The following is a 16,998-nucleotide window of genomic DNA, read 5'->3' on the forward strand; positions in this document are numbered from 1 at the left end:
AGTTCTTCTTAAAATACTCTGACAGAAATCCTCCACTTCTTCTGTTGGCCAACCAGAGCAAAGGACTGAGTGTGGTCCAGACTCCATTTCAGCCAATCCGTTCCATTTGTTACCAGGCATAGTTGCTATGATAATAACCTGCGGAGTCAGCACCGAGAATACACAAAATCCACTGTAGCCAGGTTCAAGGACAGTTTCACAGACATCAAAGAGAGAGTGTTCTTATCAGCCTGTTATGTGAAACAATCCATATCAGTACAGTGCTCCTCATTAATGCATTCCTTCCAAGCTATTCATCACATACAAATCCAATTAAAAAATAAAACCCATCACTAATCAGACAGGTTTTTTACATGGACGATACATTAGAGGAAATATAAGTACTGGAAACAATAGAACACTATGAAAAATCTGGGAAACCAGGCCTGGTTTTCATAGCTGACTTTGAAAAGGCTTTTGATAAAGAACTACTGGAATTTATATAAAAATGCCTGGAACTAATTCTAAAACACTGAGAAATAACGAAAATCTTTACATATGCAACACTTTTACTGCCAGTAGATAGTGTATGTACATCTTCATAAAAAATGTAGTGGTTGTGTCCAACAGTTAGACACCAGATCAGCTCATAAGATTGTGTGATAAGATGTTGCTTTGATCACCTAAGTTGTTAACTGAGGAATGTAATGCTCTTCGTCTGTCTTATAAAACACATAATTATGAAATATAAATAATCAAAAGCATTTAAAAAATCTAAATTACACTGAAGCTCATATTTCCAACAACATTAGATTGGCGGCATCCATTCTGAGCTTTGATGGTGAGGTGGAGAGAGGTGGCCAGAGTTTGAGTGGAGGAATCGACTTTCCCCATTAACATGTCCTTTTGCTCCCTCTGCTGAAGAGAGAGAAAGAGGAAGTGAAATTGGGGTCATCCTGAGGAACCAAAACTACAGAAAAGGAAACAGGCCTGCAACGTGACCCTGCTGCAACCAACACAACTGATGATATCTGCAAGTAAAGCACAGTGTGTCTGTGTGTGTGTGTGTGTGTGTGTGTGTGTGTGTGTGTGTGTGTGGTGTGCTTGCGTGCGTTCATCATGGTGTAATGTTACACAGGGTTTAAGTCAATCAACACATACTGTATCTATAAACTAAGTTTAAGCTGCTGAATTAGTTACCTTCTCTGTAGTTATTTTCTAACTCATCAGCGAGATCGTTCAGCTTAATCTTTCTCAGAATCTTCACTGTGATCCTCACAGCTCCGCCAGGACTGTACTTGTCCACCATTTTATCCACTGTGTCTTTCGTGTCACCTTTCTTCAGCTGGTCCTTTGGGATGGGATCGAAGACTTCCAACTTCCCCTTAGTCAGGTGCCACTGAAACTGCTGCAGCTTTACTTCATTTAGTCGCTGCAGAAAAAACACTATCATACACTCAACAAGGTGGGTTTCCTGAAACAACAGAGCAGGGGGATTTCTCCATTTAAGAACAATATAGAAAGAGGTCTGACTGATACAAAATCTGCAAACAGCACATGACAACCAAAAAAGGAATTTAGGAAATGTACCACACGTGTTTACACACACACACACACCAGCGGCGTGCAGTCAGGGTAGGCTAATCTAATAAAAAACTATTATTCAGACCCCTTAACTTTTTCAACATTCTGTTACGTTACAGCCTTATTCTAAAATGGAATCCTCATTAATCTACACACAATACCCCATAATGACAAAGCAAAAACTTTTTTTAAACATATTTGCACATTTACAGTGGGGGGAAAAATAATTTAGTCAGCCACCAATTGTGCAAGTTCTCCCACTTAAAAAGATGAGAGAGGCCTGTAATTTTCATCATAGGTACACGCCAACTATGACAGACATTATGAGAGAAAAAAATCCAGAAAATCACATTGTAGGATTTTTTATGAATTTATTTGCAAATTATGGTGGAAAATAAGTATTTGGTCAATAACAAAAGTTTCTCAATACTTTGTTATATACCCTTTGTTGGCAATGACACAGGTCAAACGTTTTCTGTAAGTCTTCACAAGGTTTTCACACACTGTTGCTGGTATTTTGGCCCATTCCTCCATGCAGATCTCCTCTAGAGCAGTGATGTTTTGGGGCTGTCGCTGGGCAACACAGACTTTCAACTCCCTCCAAAGATTTTCTTTGGGATTGAGATCTGGAGACTGGCTAGGCCACTCCAGGACCTTGAAATGCTTCTTACAAAGCCACTCCTTCGTTGCCCGGGCGGTGTGTTTGGGATCATTGTCATGCTGAAAGACCCAGCCACGTTTCATCTTCAATGCCCTTGCTGATGGAAGGAGGTTTTCACTCAAAATCTCACGATACATGGCCCCATTCATTCTTTCCTTTACACGGATCAGTCGTCCTGGTCCCTTTGCAGAAAAACAGCCCCAAAGCATGATGTTTCCACCCCCATGCTTTACAGTAGGTATGGTGTTCTTTGGATGCAACTCAGCATTCTTTGTCCTCCAAACACGACGAGTTGAGTTTTTACCAAAAAGTTCTATTTTGGTTTCATCTGACCATATGACATTCTCCCAATCCTCTTCTGGATCATCCAAATGCACTCTAGCAAACTTCAGACGGGCCTGGACATGTACTGGCTTAAGCAGGGGGACACGTCTGGCATTGCAGGATTTGAGTCCCTGGCGGCGTAGTGTGTTACTGATGGTAGGCTTTGTTACTTTGGTCCCAGCTCTCTGCAGGTCATTCACTAGGTCCCCCCGTGTGGTTCTGGGATTTTTGCTCACCGTTCTTGTGATCATTTTGACCCCACGGGGTGAGATCTTGCGTGGAGCCCCAGATCGAGGGAGATTATCAGTGGTCTTGTATGTCTTCCATTTCCTAATAATTGCTCCCACAGTTGATTTCTTCAAACCAAGCTGCTTACCTATTACAGATTCAGTCTTCCCAGCCTGGTGCAGGTCTACAATTTTGTTTCTGGTGTCCTTTGACAGCTCTTTGGTCTTGGCCATAGTGGAGTTTGGAGTGTGACTGTTTGAGGTTGTGGACAGGTGTCTTTTATACTGATAACAAGTTCAAACAGGTGCCATTAATACAGGTAACGAGTGGAGGACAGAGGAGCCTCTTAAAGAAGAAGTTACAGGTCTGTGAGAGCCAGAAATCTTGCTTGTTTGTAGGTGACCAAATACTTATTTTCCACCATAATTTGCAAATACATTCATAAAAAATCCTACAATGTGATTTTCTGGATTTATTTTTCTCAATTTGTCTGTCATAGTTGACGTGTACCTATGATGAAAATTACAGGCCTCTCTCATCTTTTTAAGTTGGAGAACTTGCACAATTGGTGGCTGACTAAATACTTTTTTCCCCCACAGTATATATACAGTACCAGTCAAAAGTTTGGACACACCTACTCATTCAAAGGTTTTTCTTTATTTTTACTATTTTCTACATTGTAGAATAATAGTGAAGACATCAAAACTTAAATAGCACATATGGAATCATGTAATAACCAAAGAAGTGTTAAACAAATGAAAATATATTTTAGATTTTAGATTCTTGAAAGTAGCCACCCTTTGCCTTGATGACAGCTTGACATTCTCTCAACCAGCTTCATGAGGTAATCACCTGGAATGCTTTTCCAACAGTCTTGAATGATTTCCCACATATACTGAGCACTTATTGGCTGCTTTTCCTTCACTCTGCGGTCCGACTCATCCCAAACCATCTCAATTGGGTTGAGGTCGGGTGATTGTGGAGGCCAGGTCATCTGATGCAGCTCTCCTTCTTGGTCAAATAGCCCTTACACAGCCTGGAGATGTGTTTTGGGTCATTGTCCTGTTGAAAAACAAATGATAGTCCCACTAAGCGCAAACCAGATGGCATGGCGTATTGCTGCAGAATGCTGTGGTAGCCATGCTGGTTAAGTGTGCCTTGAATTCTAAATAAATCACAGGCAGTGTCACCAGCAAAGCACCTCCGAACCATCACACCTCCTCTTCCGTGCTTCACGGTGGGAACCAGACATGCAGAGATCATCCGTTCACCTACTCTGCGTCTCACAAAGACACGGCGGTTGGAACCAAAAATCTCATCAGACCAAAGGACAGATTTCCACCGGTCTAATGTCCATTGCTAGTGTTTCTTGGCCAAAGCAAGTCTCTTCTTCTTGGTGTCCTTTAGTAGTGGTTTCTTTGCAGCAATGCAACCATGAAGGCCTGATTCACACAGTCTCCTCTGAACAGTTGATGTTGAGATGTCTGTTACTTGAGCTCTGTGAAGCATTTATTTGGGCTGCAATCTGAGGTGCAGTTAATTACCGATTTCTGAGGCTGGTAACTCTAATGAACTTATCCTCTGCAGCAGAGGTAACTCTGGGTCTTCCTTTCCTGTGGCGGTCCTCATGAGAGCCAGGTTCATCATAGCGCTTGATGGTTTTTGCGACTGCTCTTGAAGAAACTTTAAAAGTTCTTGACATTTTCCGGATTGACTGAACTTCATGTCTTAAAGTAATAATGGACTGTCATTTCTCTTTGCTTATTTGAGCTGTTCTTGCCATAATATGGACTTGGTCTTTTACCAAATAGGGCTATCTTCTGTATACCACCTCTAACTTGTCACAACACAGCTGATTGACTCAAATGCATTAAGAAGGAAAGAGATTCCACAAATGTACTTTTAACAAGGCACACCTGTTAATTGAAATGCATTCCAGGTGACTACCTCATGAAGCTGGTTGAGAGAAAGCGAAGAGTGTGCAAAGCTGTCATCAAGGCAAAGGGTAACTACTTTGAAGAATCTCAAATATAACATATTTTGATTTGTTTAACACTTTTTTGGTTACTACATGATTCCATATGTGTTATTTCATAGTTTTGATAATAATAATATAATATGCCATTTAGCAGACGCTTTTATCCAAAGCGACTTACAGTCATGCGTGCATACATTTTCATACTGACAATGTAGAAAATAGCAAAAATAAAGAAAAGCCTTGAATGAGTAGGTGCTTTTGACTGGTACTGTACATATATACAGTGGGGGAAAAAAGTATTTAGTCAGCCACCAATTGTGCAAGTTCTCCCACTTAAAAAGATGAGAGAGGCCTGTAATTTTCATCATAGGTACACGTCAACTATGACAGACAAAATGAGGGAAAAAAATCCAGAAAATCACATTGTAGGATTTTTTATGAATTTATTTGCAAATGATGGTGGAAAATAAGTATTTGGTCAATAACAAAAGTTTCTCAATACTTTGTTATATAGCCTTTGTTGGCAATGACACAGGTCAAACGTTTTCTGTAAGTCTTCACAAGATTTTCACACACTGTTGCTGGTATTTTGGCCCATTCCTCCATGCAGATCTCCTCTAGAGCAGTGATGTTTTGGGGCTGTCGCTGGGCAACACGGACTTTCAACTCCCTCCAAAGATTTTCTATGGGGTTGAGATCTGGAGACTGGCTAGGCCACTCCAGGACCTTGAAATGCTTCTTACGAAGCCACTCCTTCGTTGCCCGGGCGGTGTGTTTGGGATCATTGTCATGCTGAAAGACCCAGCCATGTTTCATCTTCAATGCCCTTGCTGATGGAAGGAGGTTTTCACTCAAAATCTCACGATACATGGCCCCATTCATTCTTTCCTTTACACGGATCAGTCGTCCTGGTCCCTTTGCAGAAAAACAGCCCCAAAGCATGATGTTTCCACCCCCATGCTTCACACTAGGTATGGTGTTCTTTGGATGCAACTCAGCATTCTTTGTTCTCCAAATACGACGAGTTGAGTTTATACCAAAAAGTTATATTTTGGTTTCATCTGACCATATGACATTCTCCCAATCCTCTTCTGGATCATCCAAATGCACTCTAGCAAACTTCAGACGGGCCTGGACATGTACTGGCTTAAGCAGGGGGACACGTCTGGCACTGCAGGATTTGAGTCCCTGGCGGCGTAGTGTGTTACTGATGGTAGGCTTTGTTACTTTGGTCCCAGCTCTCTGCAGGTCATTCACTAGGTCCCCCCGTGTGGTTCTGGGATTTTTGCTCACCGTTCTTGTGATCATTTTGACCCCCAGGGTGAGATCTTGCGTGGAGCCCCAGATCGAGGGAGATTATCAGTGGTCTTGTATGTCTTCCATTTCCTAATAATTACTCCCACAGTTGATTTCTTCAAACCAAGCTGCTTACCTATTGCAGATTCAGTCTTCCCAGCCTGGTGCAGGTCTACAATTTTGTTTCTGGTGTCCTTTGACAGCTCTTTGGTCTTGGCCATAGTGGAGTTTGGAGTGTGACTGTTTGAGGTTGTGGACAGGTGTTTTTTATACTGATAACAAGTTCAAACAGGTGCCATTAATACAGTTAACGAGTGGAGGACAGAGGAGCCTCTTAAAGAAGAAGTTACAGGTCTGTGAGAGCCAGAAATCTTGCTTGTTTGTAGGTGACCAAATACTTATTTTCCACCATAATTTGCAAATAAATTCATTAAAAATCCTACAATGTGATTTTCTGGATTTTCTTTTCTCAATTTGTCTGTCATAGTTGACGTGTACCTATGATGTAAATTACAGGCCTCTCTCATCTTTTTAAGTGGGAGAACTTGCACAATTGGTGGCTGACTAAATACTTTTTTTCCCCACTGTATATATATATATATATATATATATATATATATAAAGAAATACCACATTTAAATAAGTATTCAGACCCTTTACTCAGTGCTTTGTTGAAGCACCTATTTTCAGGTCTCTCCAAATCTTGTTGTGTTACAGCCTGGGATTGAATTTAGAATTTTTTGTCACTTGCCTACACACAATACACCATAATATAAAGTGACATTTTGTTTGTCAATTTTCTTTACAAATTAATAAAAAAATAAAAGCTGAAATGTGTTCAACCCCTTTGTTATGACAAACCTAAATAAGTTCAGGAGTAAGAATTTGCTTAACAAGTCACATAAGTTTTATGGACTCACTCTGTGTGCCAAAATAGTGTTAACATAATTTTTTTATGACTAACTCATCTCTGTACCCCACACATAAAATTATCTGTAAGGTCCCTCAGTTGAGCAGTGGATTTCAAACACAGATTCAACCACAAAGACCAGGGAGGTTTTCCGATGCCTCACAAAGAAGGGTATATGGGTAAAAAAAGAAAAGCGGACATTAAAAATTCCTTAGAGCATGGTGAAGTTATTAATTACACTTGGGATGGTGTATCAATACACCCAGTCACTACAAAGATACAAGCGTCCTTCCTAATTCAGTTGCCAGATAGGAAGGAAACGGCTCAGGGATTTCACCATGAGGCCAATGGTGACTTTAAAACAGTTACAGAGATTAATGGCTGTGATGGGAGAAAACTGAGGATGGATTAACATTACTCCACAATACTAACCTAATTGACATAGTGAAAAGAAGGAAACTTGTACAGAATAAAAAAAAATCCAAACCATGCATCCTGTTTGTAACAGGGCACTAAAGTAATACTGCAAAAAATGTGGCAAAACAATTCACTTTTTGTTCTGAATACTAAGTGTTATGTTTGGGGCAAATCCAATACAGCACATTACTGAGTACCACTCTCCACATTTTCAAGCATAGTGGTGGCTGCATCATGTTATGGGTATGCTTGTAATCGTTAAGTACTGGGGAGTTTTTTAGGATAAAAAATAAACCAAATGCAGCTAAGAACAGGCAAAATCACTAAATTTTGCCACAATAACCTAAAACACAAGGCCAAATCTACACTGGACTTGCTTACCAAGAAGACAGTGAATGTTCCTGAGTGGCCAAGTTTCAGTTTTGACTTAAATCTGCTTGAAAATCTATGGCAAGACTAGAAAATCGTTGTCTAGCAATGATCAACAACCAATTTGACAGAGCTTGAAGAATTTTGAAAAGGATAATGGGCAAATATTGTACAATCCAGGTGTGCGAAGCTCTTAGAGACTTCCCCAGAAAGACTCAAGGGTGTAATCGCTGCCGAAGGTGATTCTAACATGTATTGACTCAAGGGTATGAATTCTTATGTAAATTAGATATTGCTGTATTAAATGTAATACATTTGCAAACATTTCTAAAAACATGTTTTCACTTTGTCATTATGGGGTATTGTGTGTAGATGGGTGTCCTTTCAGCAGTGCTGAATCATGGCGCGGACTCAGCTAACTTTCTAGAAGATTTTCCTTTGTAGCTTACTTTCCTCATTCACGCCATTGTTTGGTCGAGTTTGCTTTGTTTACCTTGATAATGTAAGTAATTGTCACGATCGTTGAGAGACGGGTCAGACCAAGGTGCAGCGTGGTATGCGAACATGTTTATTAAACTGGATGAACACTAGACAAAATAACAAACTCAACGAAACCGTGACGTCCTATGGGCTATACACGAAACAGGAACACAAACAAGATCCCACAACTAAGGTAGGCAACCAGGCTACCTAAGTATGATCCCCAATCAGAGACAACGAGCGACAGCTGCCTCTGATTGGGAACCACACCCGGCCAAACATAGACTTACAATACATAGATTCTCACACCCTGGCCAAACTACCTAGAGAATAACAGTCTCTCCAGGTCAGGGCGTGACAGTAGTACCTTTACTTCATGCCCTTTATTTCAATACATTATGTTGGTTTATCCGTTGCTTAATTCATATCTGTCATTTTTTTCATTTGCTGGTCAGCTGTTTATACCATGCCAATTGCTTTGTTTTTCACGTTGGTGTTTGATTTATCGAGCTAGAATTTCGTTTTGATGAGACCATGTTTCAGTCATTTTGATTGTTAATGTGGAATTTTCATTAGAACCTTCAACAATATTATTTAGAATATACAGTATGTATGATTGTGCGTGCGGTGCATTGGACGAATTGTAAATCCATTGTGAAAGGCTATGGAGTTTGCATTGCGAACTATTCATGTTAAATATGGCCATATAATGGTATTTTAATGCCACCTATCGGTTGTAACTGTGGATGCTACATCGGTCTATCACTGAGCTGAGTTGAGCAGTGCCATTTTGTCAGATTATATACAATATGCGGCTATCGGAGGCTATCGCTTGTGTACCTTGGCAACATTAGTATTTAGGCCTACATTTGGTGAAAACTTTGTCAATTTCGGTTAATAGCCTATGTCAGTCTGGCTGTTGGAGCTATCTGTTGTATGGTGAACTTGGGCTTCATCAAGGTTTATTTGTGAGTAAATCTGGATTTGATAATAGCCAGTGCCTACCCAGCCACCGACCTCACCTCACTGACACACACACACACACAAGCACATATGATGCAGCATATGTGGTTTTCAGACATTGCCAAATCTTACCTTCATTATCAGTTCCTTCTGCTGATGCAGCATATTGCACTTCCTCTATGTGGTTTTCTCACAATTATGTTTGACACCTCAGACATTGCCAAATCTTACCTTCATTATCAGTTCCTTCTGCTTCTCCTTCAGCCTAGTGATCTCCAGTTGATTATGCCCCACCCTAGACGGGGCCAACCTAGACACCAAAACAGTCAAGTCACACACTGCTCCCCTTCACCACCTTGTCATGCTGTGTTCCATATTTCTTTCACTTAGCTCAGGAAAATAATATTCAGATACACTTACATTCCAGAGGAGTTGCTGATCAGCTCATCCCACTCAGCCTGTGTCTACTCACACACACACACACACACACACACACATACACACACACACACACTGCATTATGTATGTAGCAGTCAGCAGAGAAATTGCTCAGAAATGGCACCTGTCAGAAATGGCACCTGTCAGAAATGGCACCTGTCAGAAATGGCTTACCTTCTTGTCCAGATAATCCAGCTCCTCCCCCAGCCGAGAGGTCATAGACATCAGACGACCACGCTTCCCATCAGACAAAGATGACCTGGACACAGGAAACAGTCACACACTGCTCTGCTCCCCTACACCACCACCACATGATCTCCTATATTAATGTCAATCAGTTCAGAAAAAGTATGCTATACATGAGCTACACAGCTGTTAATATCAATCTCCTCTCACATTTCATATGAGCAGCTTGGGACCTCCTCATTCAGTTCATCCCTCTCAGCCTGCTTCCAGACCCGCTTCCGAGAGATGGCTACATAAATACATGATATGGTAGGCATTATTGAGAATCACTGCACAAAAAGAAAAAATACCTTAGGTTTAACCTTACTAATAAAGCCAATTTCAAACTTTCTTCAGTCAGTCAATACAGATATCTCAAACCAGTTCTATAAACGTCTGTATTACCTGCTCTGTAGTTCTTCTCTAAATTTTCTGAGAGATTGTTCAGGCCCATTTTCCTCAGGATCTCCAGTGTCATTCGCACAGCTCCCTCATTGCTGTAACTCTCTACCATCTTATCCACTGTGCCCTGTCTGTTAGCATTCTCCAGCTGGCTCTTTGAGATGCTATGAAATTCATCCAAAACATGCCCCTTTAAGTACCACTGAAATTTCTTCAGCTCGTCTGAATCCAGGTCCTGAAAACTCCCCAGCAGCAGTTCCGGAACAATCGCCATTTTAGATCACTAGACATAATCAGAACATTACAACAATCTATTTATTTGTACCAGGTAAGCCTGTGGCGGTGAGCATGACATTTTAACATCAACAGTCTGTTCAACAAAGAAACGATGAAAATAATGTGTAAATGTTTGTACTTGGCTAAGACTATGGTGGTGTTGCTGCCTAACTACATTGCAGATGCCTGCTTGGAGGTGTCCAACACACAGGTGCCATCTGGAATTAGATGCAGGACAACTTTATTGTCCAGAGCGTGGTTGTCCTATGGTTATTTTGCATACAACATTCCCACAACAAATATATCTATTTCCTTGGATTTTGACTTTCTTTGACAGGACTATTTGTTTGTTGATTATTGAATCATTATTTTGTTGCTTGTGTTGATTTTCCTACTAATCAACTAGCCATTATTGCACTGACCAAGATAGACAAAGTTAACCCCCCAAAATAATTAAATAAAATACAATTATTATTATTATTATTACCTTTCTGGTAACAGAAGTGTTAGCTTTTCCTATGGTCGTTGTGTTCCTCTTGAACATGACACGGTGACTAATACTAAAACTGAAAGGCAGTAGATATCAGCAGCTTCCAACCATTGAGTCTACTTTGCAGAACTGCAAACATTGAAGGGTTAGGGTCATGGGGGATGTGCTTGTGGTCGGTGGATGGTGCATGAGAGGTATAACTAAATCTCACAATGAGTCACTGCAGACAGCATTACAATAACACAATGGTTGTTAGTGTGTATTATTTTGGGAACCTACGTGAATAAATAACACAAAATGTTAATACTTATTTCATTTATTTAATTATCAAAATTATGCAACACCCAATGCCCCTGTGTGAAGAAGTAATTGCCCCCTTACACTCAATAACTGGTTGTGCCACCTTTAGCTGCAATGAGACTGCAACCAAATGATTCCTGTAGTTGTTGATCAGTCTCTCACATCGCTGTGAAGGAATTTGGTCCCACTCTTCCATGCAGAACTGCTTTAACTCACCAACATTGGTGGGTTTTCGAGCATGAACTTGGCATTTCAGGTCCTGCCACAACATCTCAATCGGGTTTAGGTCTGGACTTTGACTAGGCCATTCCAAAACTTTAAATGTGTTGCTTTTCAGCCATTCTAATGTAGACTTGCTTGTTTGTTTTGGATTATTGTCTTGCTGCATGACCCAGCTGCGCTTCTTTAGAATTCTCTGATACAGAGCAGAATCCGACTTGCTCATTGAAGGAACAATGAATTCTGCTCTGTATCAGAGCATTCTAAAGGAGAATGTCAGGCCATCCGTCCGTGAGCTGAAGCTGAAGCGCAGCAGAGTTGTGCAACAACAAAGTCGTCCGCAGAGAGGAAGGAGGGAGGGGGAGGAGGTGGAGGATTAAGTTGAAAGTTGAAAAGAGTTTCCCAGGATTTGAGGCAGAAGCTTGAAATTTAGAATGATAGAAAGTGGCTTTAGCAGCAGATACAGAGGCAAAGAAGGTAGAGACGAAGGAGTGGAAGGATGATAGGTCACCCAGCAGTTTAGTTTTCCTCCATTTTCGCTCAGCTGCCCGTAGCCCTATTCTGTGAGCACGCAGTGAGTCACTCAGCCATGGAGCAGGAAGGGAAGGGTTGAACCGGCCGGGGGAAAGGGGACAGTGAGAGTCAACGGATGCGGAAAGGGAAGAGAGTAGGGTCGAAGAGGCAGAGTCAGGAGACAGGAGAGATGATAGGATAGAAGAAGAGAGAGTATTGGGAGAGAGAGAGTGAATATTACTCTAAGTGGGAGGGGGCTGGGAAAGGGTGAAGTCAAATGACGAAAGGAGTAGAAAGAAAGAGGTGGAATGAAATTAATCTAAGTCAGCCTTCGTGAGGTTGAATTCGCTCAGTTTGATGAGTGGTGAGACCTAGGCTTACTGGTAAAATGCACATGAGGGGGTACTTCAGGGGTTCTCCGGGATGAGCAAAATGTACTTGGTACACAGAAGGCCTGTGTAGCTCAGATGGTAGCGCATGGCATTTGCAACGCCAGGGTTGTGTGTTCGATTCCCACGGGGGACCAGTATGAAAATGTATGCACTCACTAACTGTAAGTTGCTCTGGATAAGAGCATCTGCTAAATGACTAAAATGTAAAATGTAAGGCTGCTGAGGGGAGGATGGCTCATAATAATGGCTTGAATGGAGTAAATGGAATGGTATCAACAACATGAAACCATGTGTTTGATGTATTTGATGCCATTAATTCTGTTCCAGCCATTACTATGAACCCGTCCTCCCCAATTAAAGTCCAACCACCACCTTGGTGGTACAGTAACCGAAAAAGGTTGAGAACAACTGGTCCAGTTCTAGCTTGTGTGAAGTTTTCAGTGTCATGTGATATCATTAGTGAACACTAGATGGTGCCATCCACCACATCTGTTATTCTTCCTAGGCCGACTGACACTCCAACCGCAGATTATCATTTGTGCTGGGATAAACATTGAGCTTTAGTTGTCTGGCTGCTTTCTATTTCTGAATGACAGGAAGAGCAATTAAATACAGATTATTATGTAACTCAGTAAATCTGTGATGCAGTGGAGTAATTATAATTAAAGCTGCAATATGTAACTTTTTGAGCTAACCGACCAAATTCACATAGAAATGTGAGATATAGATCTGTCATTGTCATTTAAGGCAAGAAGCTGTAAATCTGTTCTATGTGCGCTATTTCTATGTTTCCCATTCTTAAGTTTCATTTTTCCATCTTTTACTTTTGGTTTTGTACACCAGGTTCAAACAGCTGAAAATATAATATTTGTGGTTATTGAAAATATATTTCACAGCGGTTTAGATGGTACAATGATTCTCTACACAATGACTGCTGGTTTTGTCACATAAACTGAAATTAAGCAAACTATTAGAATTTTAGCAACCAGGAATTGCGATTTCTGCATATTGCACCTTTAAGCTGTGTGTGTGATCATGGTCAGAGATAGTCAGTCAGAAATGTTTTTGTTCGTTGCACACTGTTTCTAGCTTGCTTTATCTCCCCACTTACATGTTGGCTTTGATACTGTACAAAGTAAGAGAGTGGTCAGTCACCATGATGAAAGAGAAAACCTTGTGAGAAGATCAAATCTAAAAACAGCGGCAGGTGTAGCAACTAAGAGGGAATAAAGGTACTGAGGTCACAGTTGACTTCTAACTCTATTATCACGGCTGATAAGCTAGGCCGGGGGAAATAGGGATTTAAAGCAGTACCAGATATGTAGTGTAGTCATGGCAGATATGTAGTGTAGTCATGGCAGATATGTAGTGTAGTCATGGCTTTGCAAATAATACAAAAAAATACCCCGGCTTTAATGGATGTTTGAAGTCTCTGACTTCCGCATGTTATTTACAAAAGAGTAAAGCCTTCCCTGGGTGTCTTTACCCCGAGTGCCTCCACTCCACTCCTCCACTCTGAAGAGGATTTTTTTTGGTGCTTTTTCAAATCCTTTGAAGAAGTTCTGCCTCATTATGCTGCGTGACATGCCTTATGAAGAAAGGAGCGGACGGTGAAAGGGTGGCATAGTGGAACGAATGGGTGTGGCATTCCCTCTGCGCCCTTCCCCCCGGGGGAGAAAGGTGGCTGTACTATCCCACTGGGCACGGACGTCAATTCAACGTCTATTCCACATTGGTTCAACGTAATTTCATTGAAATGACGTGGAAACAATGTTGATTCAACCAGTGTGTGCCCAGTGGGATAGCAGCACTGTGCCTAGACCTGTTGGCTCAATTTGCTTCTACTTCCTCAGCATTATCCACCACAGTAGAGAGAGGGAGGTCTTCCGTGGCAGTGTGAGTGAAATAGAAGGATGAGCTGGCTTGTCTGTTTGTCAGGTTGTCATCCAACCGACAGGTGAATTCAGGTACGGAAATGATGGATGATGCATGTACTATACACGCCATCCTCCTCAACAGCCCTAATACACTCACAAAGAAATATCTTAATGCATCCATGTGTGTTGTTTTGGTATGGAGCCCTGGCTAGCTCAGAGGAAAGGTGCGATAGATGGAGTTTGATTTGATGAGATTGGATGTGGATCGGTGTTATCACATTGCCGGAGGGAGAGCATGACAGACTGTCTGTTTGACAGAGAGGGGGAGAGAGAGAGATAATTCTCACCACACAGCTGGCTCCTCTCCCATGGACATGAGAAGCAGGGAGGGAGTCAGGGCAGATGGTGCCCAACTGGCTGTACGGCTCCCAGCCAGACTGCAGCTCTGCTGCATGTCACACAGACACGTAGATCAAACTGGAGACTGGCACATTATTCTACAATGTTTTCCTGTGACATATTGGAAGTAAATTACACACCCACTTACATACATGAACGTTTAGCAGCTAAGCTACACATGCTGACTCAGTTAGTGTGGGTCTTTAAGGTCCCAGTGTTCTCTCTGTCCATTTTTTTTGTTTAGCAAACGTTTTCAATGTTTCTCTTTACATTGTGATATTGTTTTACAAGTAGCTGCTATCTAATCTTTGGTTGGGGTTGTGGTTGCGATTCGATGTCTTGCCCATATGCAGAGAGGTAAAAGGTTCAAACAAAAACTGTCATGAGCCCTCTCACTCCACCGGGTTACCACCTTTATGTGTTTCCACTATCTTCCACTCTGCTCATCTCTCTCTCTCTACTCAGCCTAACGAGCTCCACCTGTCCCTGCTCTGCTCGGCTCTAATTACTCTGCCAGCTGCGCTGCATTACCCACTAACCTCTCCCAGTATTTTAAGTCCCGTCTTTCAGCTCTCCTGTGTCAGATCGTCTGCAAAGCTCACACCCGGAACCTGTGTGCTCGCGCTTCTGGCTCACCCTTGTTTTGTGACCCCGGACCTGCCTGATTCTTGGATACTCTTCTGCCCCAGGAAAACCAGACCTGCTTTCTGCCATTACGACTCCTGACTACTCTCGACCCGTTAACTCTGACCAGCCTTCTGCCTTGCTATAACGTATTTGGATTTCCCTTGAACTGTACTTCTGCCTTGTTTCATCCGCCCCGCTGTGTCTGTGTTTCCTCCCCCAGGACTTCTGGACCACCAACCACCGGCGTCATCGGACGCATCGCTGCCACTGGGGGAGGGCCCAGACCCAGCACATTGGACGGGGAACCCCTGGAGCCTTCACTCACTCCCTACTTCCCCTTTTCCCTTAAGTTTTAATAAACTTTCTGGTGTGACGCAATTGTGGTCCTCTTGTCGTCTGTCTGAACCGTGACAGTACGATCTGACCATCATGGACTCAGCGCACACTTCCCCCGACATGGAAACCGAAGAACCTGAGCAACCCACCGCCATGCTACGCCTGGAACACACTGAGAGAGAGCTAGGCCGCATGAGCGGCGACATCACCTCTCTGCTTCAGGTCGGCCACCAACAGCATCAGCAGTTCCAGCAGCACCAGCAGCAGTCCCAGCAGCAGCAACAACAACTCGCCAGGATCATCCAACTCCTCACCAACCTTAAACAGCCAGTCTGCCACCAGCCCTGCCTCCGAGTTACCTGCCCCGGTCATTTCAGCCGCTGCCCCGAACCCAAGATTGGAAACCCCGAGCGGTTCAACGGCGATTCTACCCAGGTCCGGCCATTCCTGACTAGCTGCCGACTTCAGTTCTCCCAGGCAAGGACCTTCGCCACGGAGGGGGCTAGGGTCGGGTATGCCATCACTCACCTGACGGGCCGAGCTCGACTCTGGGGAACAGCAGAGTTCGAACGTCAAACCCCCGCATGTGCAACCTTCGACCTGTTTGCTGAGGAGATGCTGAAGGTGTTTGACCTGGATTCACCAACCGCAGAGGCGTCTCGTGAACTGTTCAGGATTCGACAAGGCAGACGTACAGTCGCAGACCATTCCATCGACTTCCGAACCCTGGCAAGACGAAGTTCTTGGAACACACCATCGTTGGTGGACGCGTTCTTCCATAGCTTGGCTGACTATATCAAGGACGAGTTGGTCTCCCATGAACTGCCTTCCACTCTTGATGAAGCCATCGCACTGACTGTCCGGATCGACAGAAGGATACAGACCCGTCGTCGTGAGAGGGGGCGCCAAGGTCCACCTACTACCGGCATTCGGAGAGATCCGACTGGGCTCCTGTCAGCTACTGCCACTCACCCAAGTCAGCTTGATCAGTCTGAGCCTATGGAGATTGGGCGAGCCTCTCTCACTCCTGCAGAGCGCCAGCGCCGCTTCACCTCAAACCTCTGCCTCTATTGTGGAGGTGATGGACATCGTGTGGTAACCTGCCCTTTTAAAGGCCGAAGCTCACCGGGCATAGGGGGAGTCCGGTTGAGCTCAATGACCATCCAGTCCTCCGACCGCAAACCCTTGCTGCAAGTTCACCTCCGCCTCTCTGACTCTACTCACACCCTGGCTGCTCTGGTGGATTCTGGCGCCGAAGCCAACATAATGGACATCAAGCTGGCACGCCAACTGGGACTGGAGAACCTCCGTTTGA

The 16,998-nt window shown here is 43.0% G+C and overlaps 1 protein-coding gene across 2 annotated transcripts; it reads right to left on the minus strand.

The window, feature by feature from the left end:
- Positions 1–530: 530 nt before the first annotated feature.
- LOC121544811 lies at positions 531–11,111 on the minus strand. Of its 2 annotated transcripts, none has more exons than XM_041854982.1 (8): positions 11,018–11,111; positions 10,258–10,537; positions 10,024–10,102; positions 9,802–9,886; positions 9,610–9,653; positions 9,421–9,499; positions 1,180–1,411; positions 531–897 (listed from the first exon to the last, which is right to left on the minus strand). In XM_041854982.1, exons 2-8 carry the CDS (start codon positions 10,526–10,528, stop codon positions 788–790), a joined length of 900 nt encoding a protein of 299 aa, XP_041710916.1. In that variant the 5' UTR covers positions 10,529–10,537; positions 11,018–11,111; the 3' UTR covers positions 531–787. The 2 variants fall into 2 exon arrangements, with proteins under 2 accessions (XP_041710916.1, XP_041710910.1); XM_041854976.1 differs by having other exon boundaries at positions 1,180–1,453.
- Between the last annotated feature and the right edge of the window lie 5,887 nt (positions 11,112–16,998).

Source organism: Coregonus clupeaformis, chromosome 3 (genome assembly GCF_020615455.1).
Source record: "Coregonus clupeaformis isolate EN_2021a chromosome 3, ASM2061545v1, whole genome shotgun sequence".
Classification (NCBI taxonomy): Eukaryota; Metazoa; Chordata; class Actinopteri; order Salmoniformes; family Salmonidae; genus Coregonus; species Coregonus clupeaformis.

What these genes read in the sequence shown, in the direction of transcription:
- LOC121544811 (XM_041854976.1), bottom strand. Translation starts at nt 10,528, where the DNA reads ATGGCGATTGTTCCGGAACTGCTGCTGGGGAGTTTTCAGGACCTGGAT. An exon ending in CCAAGCTGCTCATATGAAAT is followed by an intron (nt 9,887 to 10,023) that starts GTGAGAGGAGAT and finishes TCCTGTGTCCAG; the next exon opens with GTCATCTTTGTCTGATGGGA. An exon ending in AGAAAATAACTACAGAGAAG is followed by an intron (nt 898 to 1,179) that starts GTAACTAATTCA and finishes CTCTCTCTTCAG; the next exon opens with CAGAGGGAGCAAAAGGACAT.